Source organism: Acartia tonsa, chromosome 14, assembly GCF_053477335.1.
Source record: "Acartia tonsa isolate MP-2025a chromosome 14, ASM5347733v1, whole genome shotgun sequence".
NCBI classification, from domain to species: Eukaryota; Metazoa; Arthropoda; class Copepoda; order Calanoida; family Acartiidae; genus Acartia; species Acartia tonsa.
In genome coordinates, this window is record NC_137273.1 from 36,712,459 (window position 1) to 36,736,243 (window position 23,785).

The following is a 23,785-nucleotide window of genomic DNA, read 5'->3' on the forward strand; positions in this document are numbered from 1 at the left end:
CACGTGCGCCCAAATATTGGACGTAATTGTCCTTGTTCAAAAATCCCAAATTTTTGTTTTGTCCCCGCGTGTAATTGATAGTTGGAGAGTTACTCTTATGTTGTATCATATGTTTTCATCATATCACATAAAAACAACAGTATTCTCTAGTACAGTAATTTTTTTAAAAACTTTTGTATCCTTATATAAAAGTATCAGGCTATATGTCTGAAGCTATAGATCTCATTAACCGCTCGACTGATAAAGTTCTCATTTACACTAAAGCTTTTATCAATTTTTTAAAAACCACCAAAAACATTTACTTTAATAATAAATTAGTAATAAACAATCTTAAAGGCAGGGTGAATTATGCAGTACATACCAATTTGCAATTTAGCTGCGCTATTTTAGATTTGCTGAAATGTAATAACGTCAAACATACTTTTAGATAACTGTATTTATGCTCAATTTTAGCACTACATATATTCTTCTTGCATACTTTGTATCTATCTATCTATCAATTTTAGCACAACATATATTCTTCTTGCATACTTCGTATCTATCCATCAATTTTAGCACTACATATATTCTTCTTGCATACCTTGTATCTATCTATCTATCTACCAATTTTAGCAATACATATATTCTTCTTGCATACTTTGTATCTATCTATCTATCTATCAATTTCAGCACTACATATATTCTTCTTGCATACTTTGTATTTATCTATCAATTTCAGCACTACATATATTCTTCTTGCATAATTTGTATCTATCTATCTATATATCAATTTTAGCACTGCATATATTCTTCTTGCATACTTTGTATCTATCTATCTATATATCAATTTTAGCACTGCATATATTCTTCTTGCATACTTTGTATCTATCTATCTATATATCAATTTTAGCACTGCATATATTCGTCTTGCATACTTTGTATCTATCTATCTATCTATCAATTTTAGCACTACATATATTCTTCTTGCATACTTTATATCTATCCATCTATCTATAGTTTGATTTTAGTATTGAAAAATTTCATATTGTTTATCTATCTATCTATAATACTTATCAATCTAACCTATCTATTTAGTATTTTTTCAGTTTATTAATAAATCTATTCTTATATTACTTTAATATCTATCAATATATCTATTTTTCTACCTATCTGTCTTACTATATAATAGTCTTGTCATTTTAGCTCCATAACAAAATTTATGCTCATTAAAGCATCATGTCTTATTATAACCAACTGAAAATTATTTTTAATATGAAACACTGTGTATTAGACTTATCAAATAAAAATAACATGTTTAATTAAACTTGATCACTCTATGTTAACTATATATCTTGAAGAAATCTATAAGGAGCTTTATATAGTGCCTATGAAAAATAACGTAATAGTGGCCTACCATTGGTCAATTAAAATGTATACTGGCATGTCATTTTTATGTGTATTTGCCTATCATTGGTCATCTGTTATTGGCACTATAAGCAGATTCAATTTATCTATCTATCTGTCAATCTATTTGACTATCTATGTTTCTTTCTATCTATCTATCAATTATCTATCTAACTATATATTTAGCAATCTATCCATCTATGTTTCTATCTATTTATCAATTATCTATCTAACTATATATTAAGTAATCTATCCATCTATCTATCTATTTAACTATCTATCTGTATGTTTTCATCTATCTATGTATGTTTCTATCTATCTATCAATTATCAATTTCACAATGACATTTATCCATTTACTTAAATGTAAAATTTTAAAAAAAGTAACTCTTTATGGACATACAGATAATCAATAAATATAAAAAAATCCATGCTTTTATGAGCATTTGAAGTTTTATTATGTGTGTGTGTGTATGTGTGTGTGTATGTGTTTTGTTTGTATGTGTATGTGTGTGTGTGTGTGTGAGTGTAATGTGTGAGTGCAACTCATAAATTGTTAGAAAAATGTTATCGTAGTAATTGAAAAAATGCATCTTTCCTTTCAACTAAGAATATGAAAATTATTCTTTAAAAAATATTTAAAATTTCGATGATTTAAGCCCCTCTCATTAGGTTATTAAAATCGACCAATGTCATTGGGAATATTAACACAGCCAAATAGCAGAAAACAATTTTATAGCAGACGAAAAAGGTCAATGTCTTATTGCCATATAGGCTAGAAATATTTCTTGTAAAACATGGCAGTCATAATTTACATAGTTTTTCTGTCCTACTAATACTTCCAAGATGGAATAATTGTCCTATTTTATTTAATCCTTGTCTAGAACTTTAATAGAATCTTTCCTTTGAACCTGTTCTAAATGGGGATAGATACCTTTAAGCAATTCACACTACCTCTTAATTAGTTTTAGGTTTTTAAGCAATAAGACTATTCTAACTAACATTTGCTCCAAGTCTTGTATTGTAGATAACAGATCTATAGAATAAGTGTATAAACAGACAACTGCCTCCCTTTCTTTTCAAAGACCTCTTTCGTCTGCTTTTAAATTATTTTCTGCTCCTTGGCTGTGTTAATATAAGCTAGACCATTAGTTGATTTTCAATGACCCAATAGAAGGGTTGCACAAGGTGGTTACGATGGGGAGATACAGTTATTTAATCCTTTCTCCCTCTAGTGTTTTACTATAATTTGTAGATATATTCATCTGGAAGTAATAAAACGGAAGGGAGAGGATATTTGACTGTAAATTATAATGCTACCCAAAGTTTTATAAATCTGGCTTAAAAACTTTTTTTTATCTAAACTTAATTGTATGTTTCAAACTAAAATTGTCCTTACAAATAATTTTAATCTGCAGAATGGGTAATTTTGTTTTGTAATCAACAATTTATCGTCCATTGTCTTATCCCTTTAGATCGCAGGCAAAAACTATGCATGTTTGTTTATAAAGATCTTGTAAACGGCAGGACAAAATTGACTAAATGTATTTAAGAAAGGCTGTGTATACGGTACTAAAGCAAGCACAAAATTGTTATTGCATATTGCACATTATCTATCTATCTATTTATACCCATTGAAATTCGCGCATTTTTTTGCCGCGTAAGTTTATTGAATATTGCACGCACATGTGTAAGAGTATCTATCTATTTATAAAAGCATTTTGCCGCTTATTTTTGGTGCAATTACTATAAAGATTGGATTTGGTCCGTCATTCATAAAACATAGTTTCTGCGCAGATTAAAGTACATACGCAAATATTAGATAGGTACGCCAAAATTTGGTGACACCACAACACCCCACTCCATTATAAAACCCACCAAAGGTTCCTTAGAATGGAGAACTCAATCGGTGCAACAAGATCTTAATTGACGTAAAAACCTATTAATTTATATAAGAGGATATTTACTGAATATTCCATAAAAACCGTCGTATTTTTCTATTATTTTTAGTTATAGTTCATTTAATCTATCGAAGCTATACAACATGATGTAACTTTTAAAGGATTCTATATTTGATTATTTGATTTCTATATTTGAAGCAAGTATACATTTTATTGGCTATATCTTAACTATGGTAATGAGTAATGTAGTAATGAGGCTGAATAGCAAAACAGTTTGTAAAAAAAATTTGCTAAAAAATCATTAAACCTCTAAGGGCTTTTTGGGTTCCTGATCAACTTCTACTAATCCCACAGGCAACCAACCATTTGATAGCACGACCTTTTTCTATAAGTCATGACCTTAAATTAGTTGAACCTATTTTTGGGCCAATGAAATCCAAAAATAAATGTTTGGCAATAGTAAGTTTATATACGTATCCGTGGAAAACAATTAGCTGTTACAATAGCATTGTTTACGCTTAAAATAAGATTGTCATCAAGCTTTTATTCATAATCATATTTCTAAATGAGAATTCTTTGTAACACTTTTGAAGGAATGATTTTTCTATTTTTTGGGTAAAAAAAACAAAATAATTAATTTTGGCAACGTAAGGTTAAGGAGTGCTAAATACATTAAAAGATTAAAAATAGAAAATTGGGCAAAATCCTTTCAAATTTGAGGGAACCAATCCTCCCCCCCCCCTGAATTAGTTTAAGTCTAGCATCTACGACAGGGAGGGAATAAAATAGCCTGAAACCACCCTAAGCGCCACAATAAAAGCGCCTAAAGCCATCTTAGGACCTATGGTAACTTGTGAAGCTTCTCTAAAATAAAGAACTTATTCAGTAATTATATAAATCTTAAGCTTCAGACAATTAAAAACATTACTACATTATATAATAGTATTTGTGGGTGGGGGGGAGGAGAGTTAATGGTCCAATTCAAGTCCAAAGGATTTTTCCACATTTTAAGTAGAAAATTGTTTAAATAAAAGAATTGAAAAGTGACAAAAAATTAAAAAGGATAGACGAAACAAAAAAGGTATAAGATTTGGTAACAATGTTGGTTATTTAATTTGAATGATAATTATAACATAAAAAGATGTGATTGACTTTCTATGTGTATATGGGATAAATTATTTACCCCTATTTTGATAAGCAAAATGACCCCTTAAGTATGTTTCAATTCTTTGAAGAAAATCACTTTGCATAGACCATAGTTTTTAAGCCAACAAAAGGTGTAATGTTTATAATAGTTATTTCTCGCATCGTATTATAAACGGCTTTCCGCGGATATAGAATGTACAATTATAAAATTAAATCTAGTATTTTTAGCCCCGAGGTGCCGAAGGCACCGGCTAAAAAACTGTACATTTTTATATTCGTAGAAAGCTGGATATAATACGATGCTAGACATAGTTTTTTCGTATGGATGAGAACCGGTTCCTATGCACCGGATTCGAATTTTATTATGCTATTTTGATAATGATATTATGGACATTTACATCTCTATTTATAATACTTGTGATAGAATCTAAAAGAATATAAAAATTTGCAAGAATAAAAACAACAATTATGTTTATACATTCCAGACAATGATTTATTTTAGCAAAATTTTAAGTCAAAACAAGGAAGACAACATCCATATGTAGCGAAGCACAAATAAATTTTCATATTATTATACTGGACGGTGGGCCGTACACGACAATACCTTAGATATAGAGCAGCTGCGTTACTAAAAATTTGGTATCATGGAAAGAAAACGAAGTAGCGGTTTTCGTCGTATTTTCAAAGTAGCTTTCCTCCTGTTTCTAGCTCAGCGGTGCCTATTTCCTTACCCTGCAGGGCATTCATTATCATTTACCTAACCTAACCTAAAAGAACCTATCAAACGCTACTGTAAAAATACGACGGAACCCGCTACTTCGTTTTCCTTCAATGATCCAAAATTTTTGCTGCTTCGAATCCACATCTTAAAACAATGCAAGAACATTTAATCAAAATTAATTGAATTTTGCAACAAGGCCTGGTTTCTAGAGGTTTCTAGCTGCCTTATTATCACAGTACCAATGGCGTGAGGGGTCATGCATCCATATTTGTCAGAGGTCCAAGATTGATCCGACTGCTGCTATGTTAGGCGCGTTAAAACATAAGGCTTAAGCTAATAAACCGTTTTTTTGCACTGTAAAAATTTGATCTTATGGGACTTACAAACAAAGGATGTTTAATCAAAGTATTGCTTTTATTAAGAAATAGTTTTTATCAAAATTCAACAAAATTCTACAATACCAAAAAGGGGTTTCTATTTGGTTATTACATAAATTATCTATAATACAAAGTAGCTTGATGTCTGTCCGTCTGTCCGTCTGTCCGTCTGACCGTCTGTCCGTCTGTCTGTCTGTCCCTTAAGATCTTGGTAACCACTGAACCGATCGGATTCTACTCTTCAGGGAATATACCTACTGGTCCTGTGGTGGTTTTAGGCTATTTTCTTGGGGGATGGGACACCCCCAACCCCCCCAAAAATAAAAAAAACCAACCCCCCAAATTTTTTTTTTTTACATTTTTTTGTAAAATCTCAGTAACTGCTGATCAAATTGGGCTCTACCCTTCTGGGAATATACCTACTGGTCCTCTGGTGATTTTAAGCTATTTTCTTGGGGGGTGGGACACCCCAACCCCCCAAAAAATAAAAAAATCCCCACTTCCAAAATTTTTTTTTTTAATTTTTTTAAAACAAAAACCATTAATTGGGGTGGGGGAACCCCACTGCAACATGGGGCGAAGCCCCCATGAATCCCCCCCCCCCGAAAAAAAAAATCAAAATATTTTTTTTTAATTTTAATTTTTGTGTATGCGAACAACCTAGGTCTTATTTTTTACGAATTGAAATTTTTGTGTATACGGCAAACAACCTGGGTTTAATTTGTACAAATTAAAATTTTTGTGCTTAAAGGCACAACCTGGGTTTAATTTTACCACAGAGTAATTAAACAAAGAATATTTTTTTGAATATTTCTATTAAGGAGGGATGACTTCCCAAAACTATATAGGGCGAAGCCCCTAGAGGCTAGGGGCGAAGCCGCTAGTGACTAATAAAGAACGAAATACATTTTATTCTTTCAATGATTTTCTTTTAAATTTTGAAGTAATTTTTGTGTAAGGTCGGTTAAAAAATAATTCAAATGACTTTTGAATCGGGTTAAGATGAAGATAAGTGGCATGTCTTCTTGAAAACGGGGACTCTTCATTTTTTTTTACTTTAACAAGGACAATTAGTTTCATATAAAGGAAGGTTTGATTTTAGTCCTTTTATCATAATAGAATTCGTATTCAGCTGTTTCTTTAAAGCAAGCCGCCGGCTAGGTTGGGTAGCAATCAAAATATATATTAATCTACTGTTGAAAGCAACTGATGGCAGCTGGATTAGTTCAGCCGCAGTCAGAGCAGGTTTTAATCGTATAGCCGCTAAATGATATTCATAAAAAATTAATAATTTTTTTCTAAACTGGACAAATACCCCCCCCCCCAAAAAAAAAAACACTTTTTACTTTTTCTTTTGAAATCTAAAATGAAAAAAATTGGTTATTTAAATAAATTCCCCCATCCTCAAGGCCTCTAGAGGCATCGCTACTAGTACTTTTAAAAACAAATTGTAATTGTAAATAAAATATTTGAGTCAATGACTTTGTTCAAATTATTAAGCATCTTATAAGGCTACATACAAAATGACGTCATAATATACAATCAAAGTGTATACTGGCCTATTATTGGTCTGATTTGCTAAGCTCCGCTATTATTTGATGATGCCATCCTTGTTGTTTATTGCATGTCACATAGCCTTTAAAGCCAAATAATAGGGTGTTCTAACAATATAGATACTTATAAACTTTGACATACAAATCCAAACACCCTGGGTGTTAAGTTAACATCCATTAGACATCCAACTCTTTGATTGTGTGACCTTTTTCTGAGAAGTTCTAACTATGTATGGTAATGAGTTGCGCCTGTTTTGGGTAAATGTTAGCAAATTATATTAAGCACCAGCTTAATTTTCAATCTAATGTCCCCTCTCTTCCTTTAAATAACAAGCTCTAGTCTTGTAATATGTCCAATCTTCATACATATTTGTGGAATTGTCGCAACACTTTTAAACAGTAGGCCAGGCCCTTTGTGAGGTAAGCAATCAATTTTACAATCTTTTAGCCAGAGGTGTGCACAGGAATTTTAATGGGGGGGACGGATGAGGGGGGATGGGTAGGGGTAATAAGCTTTCTGCCACTTTTTACCCTTTAATAAATTCATTTTTAGAGTTTATGTAGACTATTTGGAATCAATAACGTAATTTATCTCGTCTATGTGTTAATTGAAAGTAGTTTTGACTGATATATTATAGACAATATTGTATTCTATTGGAATTATAACTGCATACTTATATCAATATCTTCAAATTTTTTAAAAGAAAAATATGAGTGTTGGGGGTCTAAACCCCCTAGGACAAACCTAAAATGTACAATGAAAATCATATGTTTTATCCCTCCGTTCATGCAATAAGAGTGTTCTTTTTCTATTACCAACAAAATCGATGTTTCAAATGAAAATCTATAAAATGTCATCCAAGACCACTTGTCTAATGCCCTAAAACTGTGAATGTTGATGTACACAGTATGATAATTACACGTCGATAATAAATCAAAAAGGGTCACCTTTACCTAATACTATATAGTCGATATAAACTATAGGATATGCATATTCATATCAGATTTGACTATTTTTTCAATGTGTAACATTATCTGTATAGCAAAAACACCACGTACTCATAATAATAAATAGCTACTTACTGACTTTTAAAAAGGGTTGCAAAAATAAAGTTAGAGTATAGAGGTGTCGAGGTCTTTGTGATAGCTCTATAATATATGGTCATATACCCTCGACCCCTCTATACTCTAACTTTATTTTTGCAAACAGGAATCTAAAGGGATATGATAATGGCGGTTAAATTGAAGTGCAACCCAATTGATGATACACATAATTACCATTTATGTAGATTATTATTATTGGTTAAAACGTTTGAACAATCAACTTAAAATTAACCAATCAAAATTTACTGAAGTCCCCAAACTTTTTAAGCCAACGAATAAGAAAACGTTAATAGAAAACTTTGGGGACTTCTGCAATAAAAAGCCAACTTCACCTCCCTTCCTGATTGCAACCAGTCCTATGGATATTTTTCATAAATGTTTGAAAATAAGGACATATTTAGTGCAGAAATTTACAAGCAGACAATAAACTGTTGTACATTGAGGCAGGGGCACATAAAAGACCAAGTTATACAGAAGCTGTACTACTATAAAACAATGTTAGAAATCATTTTTTTAACCTTAAAGTATAACACTTTTTAGGATCTAACATTATATGAAAAATTGCTTTCGAAAGTCTAATATAATTTTGCGTTATATATATTTATCCCTGTCAATCTGGTTTTTGGGGTTTTTGTAGTTTTGGTGGGATTAAGTTGGTATGTTGATAGTCAGTTTGGATTTATTTTAGCTAGGTATATAAAAAGTAAGGTTTTTGTTTGTCCATAATGTGACACTTATATTTGGAAAGCTTCACATTAATATAAAGATGGTTTAAGGCTATTTAATTCTTGGATACGGTAACGTGTGGTTAACGAAATTTTATTAGACAAACAATAAAAATAACATACTAGGTACTATTTATAATAGGATTTAAAGGGATAAGACAATGGTGGAGAAATTGATGTACATCCCCAATGATGATAAACAAAATTATGCATTCTGTAGATTATAATTAATGGTAGAAACATTTGGACAACAATGAATTAACTAATCATGATTCAATAAAAGTCCTTAAATTTGTCAGGGCATCGAGTAAGAAGACGTTATTGTAAAACTTTGGGGACTAGAGCCATTGACCAATCATTGTTATATTATGAAATGTAGGAAAATGGTCAATTTTTTAATCAACATTATGTCAGAACATTATTGATTATTAGCGGTGTGTATTCGCTTCCGTATATCATTACATTAACTTTCGCTAAAAGATATTTTAGTAGAAAGGTAGGGGACATTAGCAGGGATCTAAAGGGATAAGACAATGGCTGATAAATTGTTATACATCCCAAATGATCATACACAAAGTTACCCCTTCAGTAGATTAAAATTAGTGGTTGAAACGTTAAAACACTCAACTTAATGATACATCCAATCAAAATTCACTTAAGCCCCCATAGTTGTTAAGCCAACGAATAAGAAAATGTTATTATATAACTTTGGGGACTAGTGTAATAAACAGCTCATTGTCCCTCTCTCTCCGAATGTATGAACATAATGAATAATAAAGCGATTATGACTTAAAATCATTCATTTTCAGCTCTTATCTAAAATTATATCATAGATTGATGTTTTTTTAGCATCCTAAGTTTTAATGGTAGGCTTTTTACTTTATGATAAGTAGGAAAGATGTAAATAAAGAATAGCTTTTATCGTTAATTTAGGCATGTTATACGTAACTTGTCCTATCGATATCAAACTATGCATAGTAAAATATTTGAAATAATGATACTTGGGACAACAAGGTTTATTAAAAATGTAAGTATGTCCTTAAAAATATACTGTTTTAAAGCAGTTTTGCAACAAATTTACATATAATTATATAAATTAATATTCTACTTTTGAAAATTCTACAAGTTAAAATTTTCATTTGTTACAACGTCTGATTTAATGGCTTTGCTTTTATTGATGTTGTAATCCTTGTCTTAATTTGTTCAACCAAGTAGTGTCCAAACTTTTTAACCAATAATTTTAATCTAAAGAAGTGATAATTTTGTTGGATGTCTTATCCATTAAGATTCCTGAATAATAACACTAAAATATTTCATTAAAAAGTTTGAAAACGGCCGATACTCAATCATTTTCTATCAAAACATAGCGTTAATTAATATGTATCTTTAGAAATTTTTCAGATATGCATCTATATTGATTTTTTTAAAATTTGATATCTTATTTGGGTAAAATTTTAATTCATTCAGATCAGGGATCTAAAGGGATAAGACAATGGCCGATAAATTAATGTACATCCCCAATTAAGAAACACAAAATTACCCCTTCTGTAGATTAGAATTAGGGGCTGAAACATTTGAACACCAAATTTAATAAAGCAACTAATCAAAATTCATTAAAAGTCCCTAAAGTTGTTAAGCCAACGAATAAGAAAACGTTAATATAATACTTTGGGGACTAGTGTATAAAACAGCCCATTGTCCCCTCGCTACCTGGTTTTTAAGTCTGTGTCTTTCTGTCAGAAGTATTTATTTTCTCGACTCCTATTCAAGATAGACAGTTGAAATATTATTGAGAATCTATATTAGAATGAGCATCCAGTATATAACTTACTTAGTCTGTCGGTCTATCAGTAATGCTTTAATCTGAACAACTGCTTTAAGTTTTAGGTACTTATATTAAATCTTGATTGGTCGGTAAAAACTGACGGTGTTTCCAAAGCTTTTAACAAAAAAATTAATCTGCAGAAAGAGTATTTTTGGGGTATAGTCCCTTTCGTAACATCGCACCTTATGGGGCGATTCTTCGTATTTTTTACAGTAGCTTTTCTCCTATTTCTAGCGCCTGCTGTGGGCTCTATCCCTGCGGGGCCAATTACCTAACCCTGGTGGGCAATAACCTAACACAATATAACCTAACCTAACCTAAAATAACCTATAAAAAGCCATTAAAAAAATAAATCAAATATCCTCTTATGGGGCGATGTTACGAAAGGGACTATTCCCTATTTTTTATATCATCTTTGTGATTGTACGTCAATGTATCGTCCATTTTCTTATCCCTGGAGATTCCTGTAAATAACCAGGAAATCCTAATCAGCCAATTTTTGGTTAAACGTCGTGACGTAATGGACTTACGGACGGACATAGAAACAGAATAGAGACAGTCATTCTTGAAAAAAACGTCAAACTTAAGATGTTAAATAGAGAATAGTGGCAAGGCCTAGGCCAACAAATAGGCATATTGCATTAAAGTATTCGTTTCAGATAAAGACCAAATTGTGTCAAAAATGATCCATGTGACGTCATAAAAATTAAGGAATTATCAATCTATTTTTTATGGGTTTTCTTTCCCTCTCCCTCATTTTTATGACGTCACATGGATCATTTTTTATACTATTTGGTCTTTCGACAGTGTCAACATTTTTTACAGGATGGTTAATGTTATCTTATAGAAATGCATATTTTCTTTCTTCAGAAAACATGTCCTTGCTCAAAGAAGTATGGATAGATCTATAGGATATGAGAAAGCGATACATATCTGAACAGTACGGTAGTAAAAATTTTAAAGTGTGCCTTTTCTATAGTAATAAATTTATGTCTTTCTTAGTTGTAAAGCTAATCAATAATTCAAAATGTCAGTAAGTCTCAATCTTGGGGGGGATACCGACTTTCTCTTGGGATATTTTGGATTTTTAAAAATTTTCCCTCTTCAAACTCCATTCCATCTAGTTTATAACCAGCTTTAAATTTGTATATTTGGTATATTCATTCTACGCTTTTAAGAATACTGTCAAACTTGTATAGATAATTGACATAAGAGGGCTTGCAAATAATCTGTATCAGCTGATAAGATATTTTACGCGGATTTTTTTATAACCAAGAACTATATTATAATAAATACCTTCTTCGTATAACCGTCTTGATCCCAAATTCTTAATCAATTAGTATAAAACGAATTGTTTCCTTTATTATTGGTATTTAGAATATATCATTTATTAAAAAACATCACGACCTTAAAAAAAATATAACCCTTTTGTCTCTAAATTGTTTACTAACTGTTCATATTTTTATCTAACTGTCTATCTTCTTGTCTATTTATCTATCTATTAATCTAGATTTTAACTAATAATCTATCAATCTATCTACTTATTTATTCAAACTTGGATCTATCTATATAACTGACTATCTGACTATCTATCTATCTATCTATCTATCTATCTATCTATCAATTTATCAATCTATCTATCTTTTTATCTATATTTTTATCTACCTATCTATCTATCTATCTATCTATCAATGTATCTACCTGCACAAGGTTTGTCCTCACACCCCTGGTACACGACCTCAGTCTCTCCGCTACAATTGCCAACCCGTCCGTCAGAACGTTCAACACGACGCCTGAAATAGTATATTGTATGGTAGGTGCGTTATTAAATCAACATCATATTTTTTATTGGTTTAAAAGCCTCACTCTATACCAGTGTCTTTTATATCAGGATTATCTATCCATTTATCAATATCTTATATTAGATAACCATCTAGTTCGTTTTCTATCTTTCTTTTCTATCTATATCTTTCTTTATGACTATCCTATCATATAAAGTAATAAGTTTTTTTCTGTCTGTAGCAAAGGATCTCGCTAACTAACGAACATTTATGGTTCTCCTTTGAAGTAAAGTCCTAAGGTGGTTTTAGGCTATTTTTTGCCCATCCATAACCCATTGATTATAGAGCCCCTAGATGCTAGGGGCGCAGCCACTTTTTTAAATTAACGAAAAGAAAAGAATTAATAAACAAGAAAATATGACAGAAACACAGATAGACAAATACAAAAGAGTTACAGACAAAATAAAAACAAAAAGTTCAACAGACTAAAAGATTAGAATAAATATTTTTTTAGAGAACCCAGACTGTATAAATAGAACGAATGCGTTCAATATTAGTGAAGCTTATTAAACGATGTGATCAATATAAAGGCTATCTTTAATGGAGAGGGACAACAAAAAATTGGGGACTGGATCTTTATGATAGGTCCCAAGGCACTCACATCCCAATTATTAAAGACAACCAACCCTTTAATTGTACGAACTTTGACTGTAAGTCCTAATGAGTTGCGCCTGTTCTAAGGCAAGAAAATCCACTTACTCATGCTATTAATTTTGTGCATCTATCTTAACAGCAGTAGGTAAAACTTATTATGTTTTAGGTTATGAAGTGGTTTGGGCTGAGATTCGATCTCATCACCTCCCCAACGCTCTGCAGGTTTTGGGAGAGAAGAAAAGAAAAAGAAAAAGAGGAATGAAGAGTAGGGAGTGATAAAAGGGGAAGTCAAAATGAAGAGAGAGAGAGAGAGGGAGTACCGAATAGAAAGCAGTGCTACTAAAGAGTTCTTATAAAGTGGCTTCGCTAATATAAACGTTGCATAGAGAAACATCGTAATCTTTTTTTTGTAATTTTAGGACTCGAAACCGATACGTTCTGGCGCGACCCAGACTAAATTAGTCATTGAAGTGCCTATGAAAGGGTGGAAGCCTGTTTATTTAAAGTTTAAACATTTGAATAATCACCATGACAAAGCAGTCATATATAAATAATGGTGTGAATACATTTCTACACATGTATACAATTATCAGAACAGCAAAGTATTTAAATAGCGCAAACTTTTAGACTAATATATATTTTTTTGTCTAGGGTCACTTTAATAAAAGTATTAGGGTAAAGAAAATAGCCTAAAACAATTCCAAAACTTAAATTTAGAAATAAAATTAGCCATCGAAGGACATATGTAAAGATTTCCAAAAATGGAGAACTCAATCAGTTTAGTTGTTAGCTACAGACTAGCGGCTACGTCCCTAGAAGCCTCTAAAGGTATTTAAAGTAGAAACTATAAGAAGCTTCACTGTAAAGGAGAACCTTATCGGTTCTGCGGTTAGCAAGATCCTTCGCTACAGACAAAATATCTTAATACTTTATATAATACTAGCGGCTACGACCCTAGAGGCCTCTAGGGGCACTTGAGGAGAGAGTTGAATTTAATAATTCAATTTCTTATTTTAGATTTTAAAAGAAAAAGTAAAAATAGATTTGGGGGGGGGGGGTGAAAAAAATTTTTGGGGGGGTGGGGGTGTCCCACCCCCCTAGAAAATAGTTATAAACCTTCCCGGGACCTATGAGAAGCTACCCTGTTAAGGAGAACCCGATCGGTTCAGCGGTTAGCGAGATCCTTCGGTACAAACATACAAACACACAAACACACAGACACACAAACATCCTGTTACTTTATTATAAGGATGATAATAATGTGCGGAAAAAATTGCACACCAAATAAATAATAAGTCAGCGAAGGGGAAATGACATCTGAGAAAAAAAAACTTTTTTTTTCTTTAAAATAAGAAATAGTTCTTTTTAATCTAATAATATGTATTTCCGAAGAAAAAGTTGTATATGATTAATTGTCGGTTTATATGAAATTGCTAAAAAAAAGGTTCCAGGACAAACGCAGGAGTGAACAAACGTCGGAGAGGACACTTACCTAACCTAACCTATTTTAGACCATCTTATAGGTTTGTTAAATGCCTAACCCCTGCGGGGGAATTGTTTGTTCATTCATATCTTAACCTAACCTAATCTGTATAGAAATACTTAATAAAATTAACATTTTAACACTCCTGCGTTTGTCCACTCCGACGTTTGGGACTCTTGCGTTTGTCCTGCAACCAAAATTTGGTGCTTGTTTTTTTCAGATATTATATCCCTGTGAATGGTAAATAATATGATTTCTAACAATAAACACAAATAAAGAGGCAAATAGATAGATAAATGTATACTTAAACAGATAGATAGATAAATCTTATCTATCTATAGGTCTATTTTTATCGTTTTATCTATCTACCTTTCTAAACTTATTACTAATCCACCTATTTAGCTATCTATCTATATAATCTATTCTTTAGTACATATATATCTATTAATCTACATATAATTTTAACTTTAAATATATTTACCTATCTATCTATCCATCATTTGCTATCTATCTATCTATTAGTAGGCTTTCTAGAAATCTAATTATCAATCTATTTAATTACAAATATATTAATCTATCTATCTCTCTCTCAATCTATTTATCACTCTTTCTAATCGAATTCTATCTATCTATCTATCTTTTTCATCTGTCTATCTATCTATCTATTTCAAGAGTCATCCTATAAATATATCTTTCTATTATAGCCCACATATGTATATCTATCTATCCATTAAAACATAACAAAAAAGAATCCTTCCTCGAACCAAAAAAAAACTCAAAATGGCATCTCAGATAATTTATGCTTTATTCAACTTTTTATTTCACGAATTGTAGAGATTTTCAAAAAAAATATAGAAATATTTTCTACACGTTTATACATTTGTGTTAAAATTTTATCATCTATTTATAACTTGAAAAGGTGATTCCTCTAAAAGTTAGGTATATTCTTGTAGTATAGTGTAGTATAGGCAACAATATAATAATTTTCATGATGCAAAGTGAAGGTAGATGGCAGATAAATAGCCTGAAACCATCCTAGGACCTAGGTAAAGCTTTATCAGTTTGTTGACAATTGTTGACAAAACTTACTATTTTATAAAATTGTTATAATTTAGAACCATAATAGTTTTTCTAAAAAGCATAATACCTTTAATAATAGCAAATTGTATTGAAAATTTCTTTTTAGAATTCATTCTCAAATAGGATTTCTTCCTTTTAAATACGCTTTATTAAGTAGACCATATTAGTAAGGGGATATAGGGAGAGAAAACTATTATTTTTAAAGCGAAGCTCTTTTAAAATAAAAAAAAAACAGTTTATATTTATACTATTAATTTTAAACTTTACATGGTGATTCTTATATCAGTTAGGTACGATTTAGAGAGTTTAGCACCTCTATAATCGTTATCAGAATATCCGTATGTTCATTTACAACATGTTGATTTTTAACTTTTTTGATAACAATTTTTCATGTGATGAAATTATCATATTCCTCCAAAAATGTAACTATGTTAAAGCTTCCGGAACGGTTATAAATATTCTTTTTTTAATTTAAAGGGATAAAGGGTAGTTGATCGAGAAACTTGTTTGATTAAAATATTACACTTATATTACAGGTTAACAGTCCGTCGGTTGGACGTACATGCCTTTTTGGCTTACTTACTTTTTCTTTTATCCATGACATTTTTGAACGTGTCATTAACCAATAAGGTTAAGCTGTAGCATACCAATGACATATGAAAATTTTTTGAAAATCTAATGTGTTAGTCCTTTAGAGAAAATCTATTTCAGCATGGCTTCGAAACCGCCGCAGGATTATAACTGGTTCTCTGCCCTACTGAAAAAACATGTATAGCTTTTTATAGGTCCTATGACAAACGCAGGAGTGGACAACCGCAGGAGTGGACAATTAACCTAACCTATTTTAGACCTTCTTTTTAGGTTTCTTTAATGCCTAACCTCTACGGGGGGCTTCGTTGTACATTCATATCTTAACCTAACCTAATCTGTATAGAAGAAATATCTAATTAAATTAATATTTTAACATTACTGCGTTTGTCCTGGAACCTTTTTATACAGACAATTTTCTATGAACATTAAAATAAAAATTCTAAAACTAATACCCCTGGGAAAACAAACTGTTTCATAGTTATAATCTTTTAATTTAAAATCCACGGAATGCTGTCGAAATACGATGCGATTGATAACTATTCTCATTTCTCATTTATATTTCTTTTAAACAGTACTGTTCACCCTTTTATTTAACAACCTTTGTTTTTAGGTCCTTTTTTACTTAAAAATTTCAAACGGCTGTATTTTTTTATTTTTGAAGCAGGAATAAAATTTTTTTTGCAGAAAATGTTAATCTTTATGTAAATTTTATATTTCAAATATCAAAATATAAATTTCAGCGGCCGCAGCTGTACTTGGCAGCTGCCAGCCGCCGCAGTCGGCGGTCGGCGGGAAAACGGCGGTGGATCTTTATGAAAATTTAATACGTTATGTAGACATGTAAGAAAAGCTTAAGTTTAAAATTTGAAGTCTCTAAGTCAAAAATTGCGGCCACAGGAGCCATTTAAAGATTTCTGGAGACCTGGAGGATCAGGACCTGCAGGATCATACCTGGAACCTGAAATTGACTTGAACACCTGTATTTAATATGAGGATGTACTACTAGAGGATATTTTAGTATTTTGGTAAGATAAAAAGCTTTTTTTAAGTCAAAAAAATATTTTTGCTCTTTACCTGGATGACCCTGCCAGGTTTGCTGGCATCCTGTGCCCGCCAGGATGGAGATATTCAAAAAATTCCAACTCTCGGTTATGTGTCATACCCAAACTTAACAAGTCACGCAGTTTGGGCTCTTTATCTTTCACACACAGAAAATGAGATAGAAAAAACCGGATAGGGGGGCGTTCAACGCCTCCCCCCCGACCGTTAAGGGTTAAGGGGCATTGCCACGAAAGAGACTATCCCGATTTTACTAATGTTAGATTTCTTATTAACTTTTTGTCTATTGGCTACATAATTTTCAATTAAGATAACTTTTTCAGCCATGATTTCATATCCTTCATCCAAATTTAACCCCGTTACATCATATATTCAAAAAACTGATTCCTATAGTTATATAAAAGCAAACTATTACAGTACATTTTCGGTCTATGGTGGCCTTATAATATGCTGTGAATCTACTGTGACTGATTTACTTTATAGAAAAAAACTTCCCAATATAAAGACAGGATTCGATTTTCTGTAAATTTATTTCGTTGGCGTTTGTTAGTTTTCTGGAGGGTATAATGTTCAAGTACCTTCCCAAAAACTGTTAAAATGGACTTCAAGAAAAAGGTCATGAAATCAAAACTCTTACAAAATTACCATCTGTAGATTATTATTAATGGTTGAAACGTTTATACACTTAACTTAATGAACCAATTAATTAAAATTCAATTCAAGTCCCAAAATTCCTTAACACAACGAATAAGAAAACGTTTTTTTTTATAAACCTTTGGAGACTAGTGTAATAAACAGCCCAATGTCCCCTCCCTCCTTGAGTGAATAAGCTTTATTTTTCATGAAGAACATCTCTTTTCCTCATTTGAATGGTTGGCCAAAAACTATGTTGAACTAATTCCTAACACACGTCTGCTCAATGGTGTCCTATCATTTCTGCTTAAAAATCAGTAATCTTATGGGATAAGACAATGGACGCAGGAATGAGGTTTAGCCAACAAGGGAAATGAATCTAAAGTTATATTTGGAGGCAGATAAAAAGATCTTTTCTACTGCGAAGCGTTGCCAAACAAAATCACAAAATCCCTAATGATTATAAATATAATCAACCCTTTTATAGATTTAAATTATTGATTGAATAGTTTGGACATTTTATTACCAATAAAAGTATTAAACTTTTAAAGCCACCAAACGAGAAAATGTATTAAAAAACTTTGGGTACAATTTGAGGGATAGCTGTTGAGCTCCTTATATTTTTACATAAAAAGGCCAAATGTGAATTGTTAGATTTGTTCAGACTCAAACATTTTTAACATCCTATTACATTTTATTTCAGTAGTAACCCCCCCCCCCCCCTCTCTTATAATTGGAGATGCGATCCTCAATTTTCAAATTCTTTGAACGTACATATAAGACTTTTACAGAAATGCTTCGCATCCAGACTATCTATCTATGCTTGATATAAAGTTAACACTATATAGAGTAGAATCTAAATATTTGATTGATGTGCCCCTGCAATTATCAAGTAGCATTCAGGCACAAGACACAATTACTTTAGCTAGGCCCAAGGCATTATTTGTATCCTTTTATGCATTCATAGGCCTATCTCTACCTATATAACACCATATATGGGTAATGCTAGCCTATTCATGGTAATTTGTATGTGATTTGATAATATTATATGTTTATTAAAGACATTATGTTTATTGTTAAAGTAACCATGTAACCAATCAGTACAAATATGTATGCCTACAACCATGTCTGATTTACGTCACAAATTAACATACAGACACTTAATTGCACAGACAAACACTAAGATCCTGGTTCTAAACTGATGTTATAGCATGTACCTCTTAAAATAAGTTAGTTATTCATTGACTCTCCTACCATTAACTTCTCTTCTGGCTTTAAAAGGTAATGACTTAGTTGTTTGGCAAGCATTGTAGTTTAAATTTAGGACCCTTGGTACTTAGCATGAATTGAGCTTAGGCCTTATGTTAGAATTCTAACACTTAGCACAATTCACTGCTTGGGACTTAGGGCACTTTTCTGTCCTACACTACTTATGACTTTAACACTTATCCTGTAAATATTTTCATACTTAACTTATTCACTTGTAATATAAATACACTTTATAAAAACATTTTCCTTCCTTAATACTTAATATACTTATATAATTCCGATCGAATATCAAAACCAACCATTTATTCTTAGGTTAAAGCAATATAATACTTCGCGTGGGTCTTTTGTTGAGCTTCCACCAGCTCAACCAAATTCGTATTATACTTGTGGGAATAGAGGGTTAAGCATTCTAAATAAACGAACCGACGATGAGAATGTCTATGTGTATTGCAGATAAAGTAGGTTTTTAGTAGTACTCATAGAAGAGCGGTCTCCATACCTAAATTTGGACAAATGCCCCATTCGCACTAACATAATGGATGTAGAATATACGTGAATATATGACAGGAGAAAAACTGTCGTTTATTTGTCAGTTAAATCATTAAGTAGATGGGGATGGGATGGGGTAAAGGGCTAATTTTAGCCTGCTTCGAGTTTCACTTTTTTTGAGAATATGATAATCTGGTGTAAGATCCATGTAATGATATATCAATTCCTTTAAAACTTTGTTTTTAAATAGAATTAAAAATGTCCTACAATTATATTAAGGTAAAGAATTGCTACGGTTGTCAACCACAAAATATCATTACTTAAAGTTTGAATATAATACAAAAATAATATCATCAATGGGAAATTATATTTATACAAAAAAAGCGTTGTATTATTGTGTTTAACAAATCTGGGAAGGGGGATTTTAATACGCCCTATTTAAAGTTTTTGGGATGTTACAAATCATTTTTTGGCAAAATAGTTTCGTGATCCTCAATGTATAGGCTGAGAGAGAGAGGGGACAATGGGTTGTTTACTACACTAGTCCCCAAAGTTTTAAACTAACGTTTTCCTATTCTTTGGCTTAACAACTTTGGGGACTTTAGTGAATTTTCGTTGGTTTGTTTATTAAGTTGAATGTTCAAACGTTTCATACACTCATTTTACGCTACAGAAGAGATAATTTAGTGTATCATCATTGAGGGTGTACATCAATTTATCGGCCATTGTCTTATCCCTGTAGATCCTCCTATGGATAGGACTTTGAAACAGTTTTTCAAACTTCATTTTCAAAAATATCAAAAGTTTTCAACGTTGGAAGTTTTGTCTTGAAAGATCTCTGAAACTACTGACAATTTAATATTATTTAAATATAATTTAAATCTAAAATTGTTTATTTTACTGGCGGACATATTGACTTATTTTAGTTATAGAATAGATGCCCTGTTTTAAAAAATCCGCCATATTATTTAAACACTATTTTTTATACAAATTCTTCACCTATCAACGTTTTGTCTGTGGTGTTTTTTCAAAACTACAATAAAATTGGAATATAATGGCAAAAAGGCTTTTGTTAGATGGAGATAGTTGAATTAACTAATAATGAATCTTCCCCCAAAACATCAAACTATTTCTGCCTCAATTAGTTTAGGAGTAAAGATTTCGCTGAAATTTATCTTAATAAATTTTGTACTACAAAATGACGAATTTTGAGAAAATTATTGGTCACCCACTCTCCTATTTTTTTTTATGTATATCTAGAAAAAAGAAATAAAAAAATTGATAATCCTAATATTATAAATGTATAATATTGGTTTTATTGTATTCTAAACATCTTGATTTTTATACTTTATAAACAGTCCTTTTTAAGATTTTTATTCTGCTATGAATATTATTCAAAATACTAAATACAAAAAAATGTATATAAAGTAGTTGAATGTTTGTGTGTCTGTCCATTAAACCAAACATCTCAAAAATTTTATGGCGTTTTCCCTTAAAGTAACTTGTTAAGCATAGAAACACCTCACACTTTCTCCTTATTTTTGAATTTTCGTTTGTTTTCTGTATTTGCTTCTTACTTTAGTAAGTAGGGAGAGAAATTCATTCCAAAATTAAACACGTGACATAATAAAAATGAGAAATTATCCATCTCTTTTTTAGGTGTTCTCTTTCCCACTCCTCTCATCTATTATCTCCCACATTTTTATGACGTCACGTGTCTGATTTTTGAGTGACTTTCTCCCTCTACTTTTAGGTAAGGTTAGGTAAGAATAAATTGATTACTAGGTAGCCCTGCAAGGTTAACGCACCCCAAATATAGGCCCTGTAGGGATAGGGCCCCCTCACCAGAAAAGCTGAGCATGATTCCTTGTCAGGGTTTAGGCTATTTTCAATGAGAAGAGGCATAAATAAAGTAAATATGATATAACTTGAATGATAATGTTGACCTTGTTTGCCAAAAAAAGTTTCTTAATATCATTTTTAATTTGGGTCTTTTTTGGACAACTTAATTTTTATTTGTTTCAAAAGAAAAAGTTGGTATTTATCTTATTTTTGTAACTTAATAACATAGGTTCTTTTAAATTATATATTTTCATTTTAATTTTAATTTTGTAATGCAATCTCTGACTATCTATCTATTTATAAAAGCGAAGGTTTTTCTATAATTAGGGTAAGTCCGTACGTCACGGCCAGTTAGCTATTTCATTAATTTAGGCAGGTCAAATTAATTTGAAATTTGATAATGATTCCTATAAGCGTAACAAGTTTATAATCGTATATATATTTAAAACATGCTGCTTTTTAATTTTTTGACAACAAAATTTTTGTATGTTATAATTATCCTATTCATCTGATTTTTGAAATACTGAATCCTATTACCACAAGGTAAAATATTATAAGAGAAGCATCTTTATAATCAAGTGAATGTTAACTTAACCAGTATCATGTATTTACGACGTTTTGCAACAAATTTACTTACAATTTTGTTTAGACTAATGCATCAATATTCTGCTTATTCAGTTCTTACACTCTACAAGTGTATTGTTCGTTTGTCTTACCGTATCAGACCTTCACTTTTATGAATACTGTCATCCTTGTCTGTACTATACATGATGTTATCTTTTTATCTACAGGGATCTCGAGGGATAAGACAATGGAATAAAAAAACAACTAACATTTCCGATGATGATAAACAAAACTACTTCTTCTGCTGATTAACATTATTGGTTGGAAAATTTATACAAAATTTGGACATCAAGAATTAAGAAAAGAACACAAAGTTTTTAATTATTAAAACTTTTGGTACCCCCAGTAAAATTTACATTCCAATGTAACCTCGCTCCACCATCTTTCTTTCTATATATTTATTTATGTATAAAAATGCATGAAAATAACTGCAGATGTGTATTAGTGTAAACCTAAAGCGTACTATAGACAATTTCAAGAATTATATAAATAAGGTAACAAATTTATTCTACAACCCTTCTACCGCCTTATAATTCTGTAATATAATACTAGCCCCACCTACCATTTTTAAAAGCGAAGCTTTTCTATAATTAGGGTCAGTCCGTCCGAGATAGATAGCTTTTATTCGTTAATTTAGGCATGTTAGAATTGTCTTACCTATTTTAAACTTTGCATGATGATTCCTGTAGTAGATAGGTACGATTTAGAAAGGCAGCAACTCTATAATCATTACCAGAATGTCCGTTAGTCTATTTTAAACATGTTGATTTTTCTACTTTTTTAACAGCAAATTTTTATGTGACCTAATTATCCGTTTGATCTGATTTTTGGTATATTGATTCCTGGGACAACAAGGAACATTATTTTAAGCGAAGCACCTCTATAATTAGGTCCTAAAAATGTAAGTATGTCCATGAACATTAACAAATTTACTTACAATTTTGCTTCGACTCTTATATTTTTATATTCTGATTATTTAGTTCAGACACTATACAGGCGTTAATGTCCGTTTGTCCTACCGTTTCAGTGCTTCGCTTGTTGTCATCCTTGTTTAAGTGAAAGTCATCCGCTTGTAATTTGATGCGATACTCTAACACCCAAGGATATTAGGTTAAGTAACATCTAACAGACATCCAACACTTTGATTACACGATCTTTGTCTAGGAAGTCCTAACTGTGCATGTAATGAGTTGCGCATGTTTATTGGCCAAGGCATTCTCCCTATTCTAACTATTTACATTAAGCACCTGACATAGCAGCAGTAGGAACAATTTTTGACGTCTTTAGTTATGGCACGGTTTCGGGCTGAGATTCGAACTTATTACCTTCCTGGCGATGATTAATCTAGTGATTTTCAATTCAAAAGTAAATATTCCTAATTCCAGATACATATATATAAGGGAGGGAGGGGACATTAGGCTGTTTATTATACTAGTCCCCAAAGTTTCATAATAGAGTTTTCTTACTCGTTGGCTAATCTACTTTGTGCAACTTCTGATCGGTTGTTTCATTAAGTTGCGTGTCCAACCGTTTAACCACTAATTTT

At 31.4% G+C, this 23,785-nt stretch overlaps 1 protein-coding gene across 1 annotated transcript in view; it reads right to left on the reverse strand.

Annotated features, from left to right (window-relative positions):
• LOC145305449 (uncharacterized) overlaps window positions 1-23,785 on the reverse strand; it is a 183,625-nt gene that overhangs the window by 104,867 nt on the left and 54,973 nt on the right. Inside the window, exon 5 of the mRNA XM_080147066.1 lies at window positions 12,436-12,527. Coding sequence (XP_080003192.1) covers window positions 12,436-12,527 — 92 coding nt within the window. The remainder of the gene's footprint in view (window positions 1-12,435; window positions 12,528-23,785) is intronic.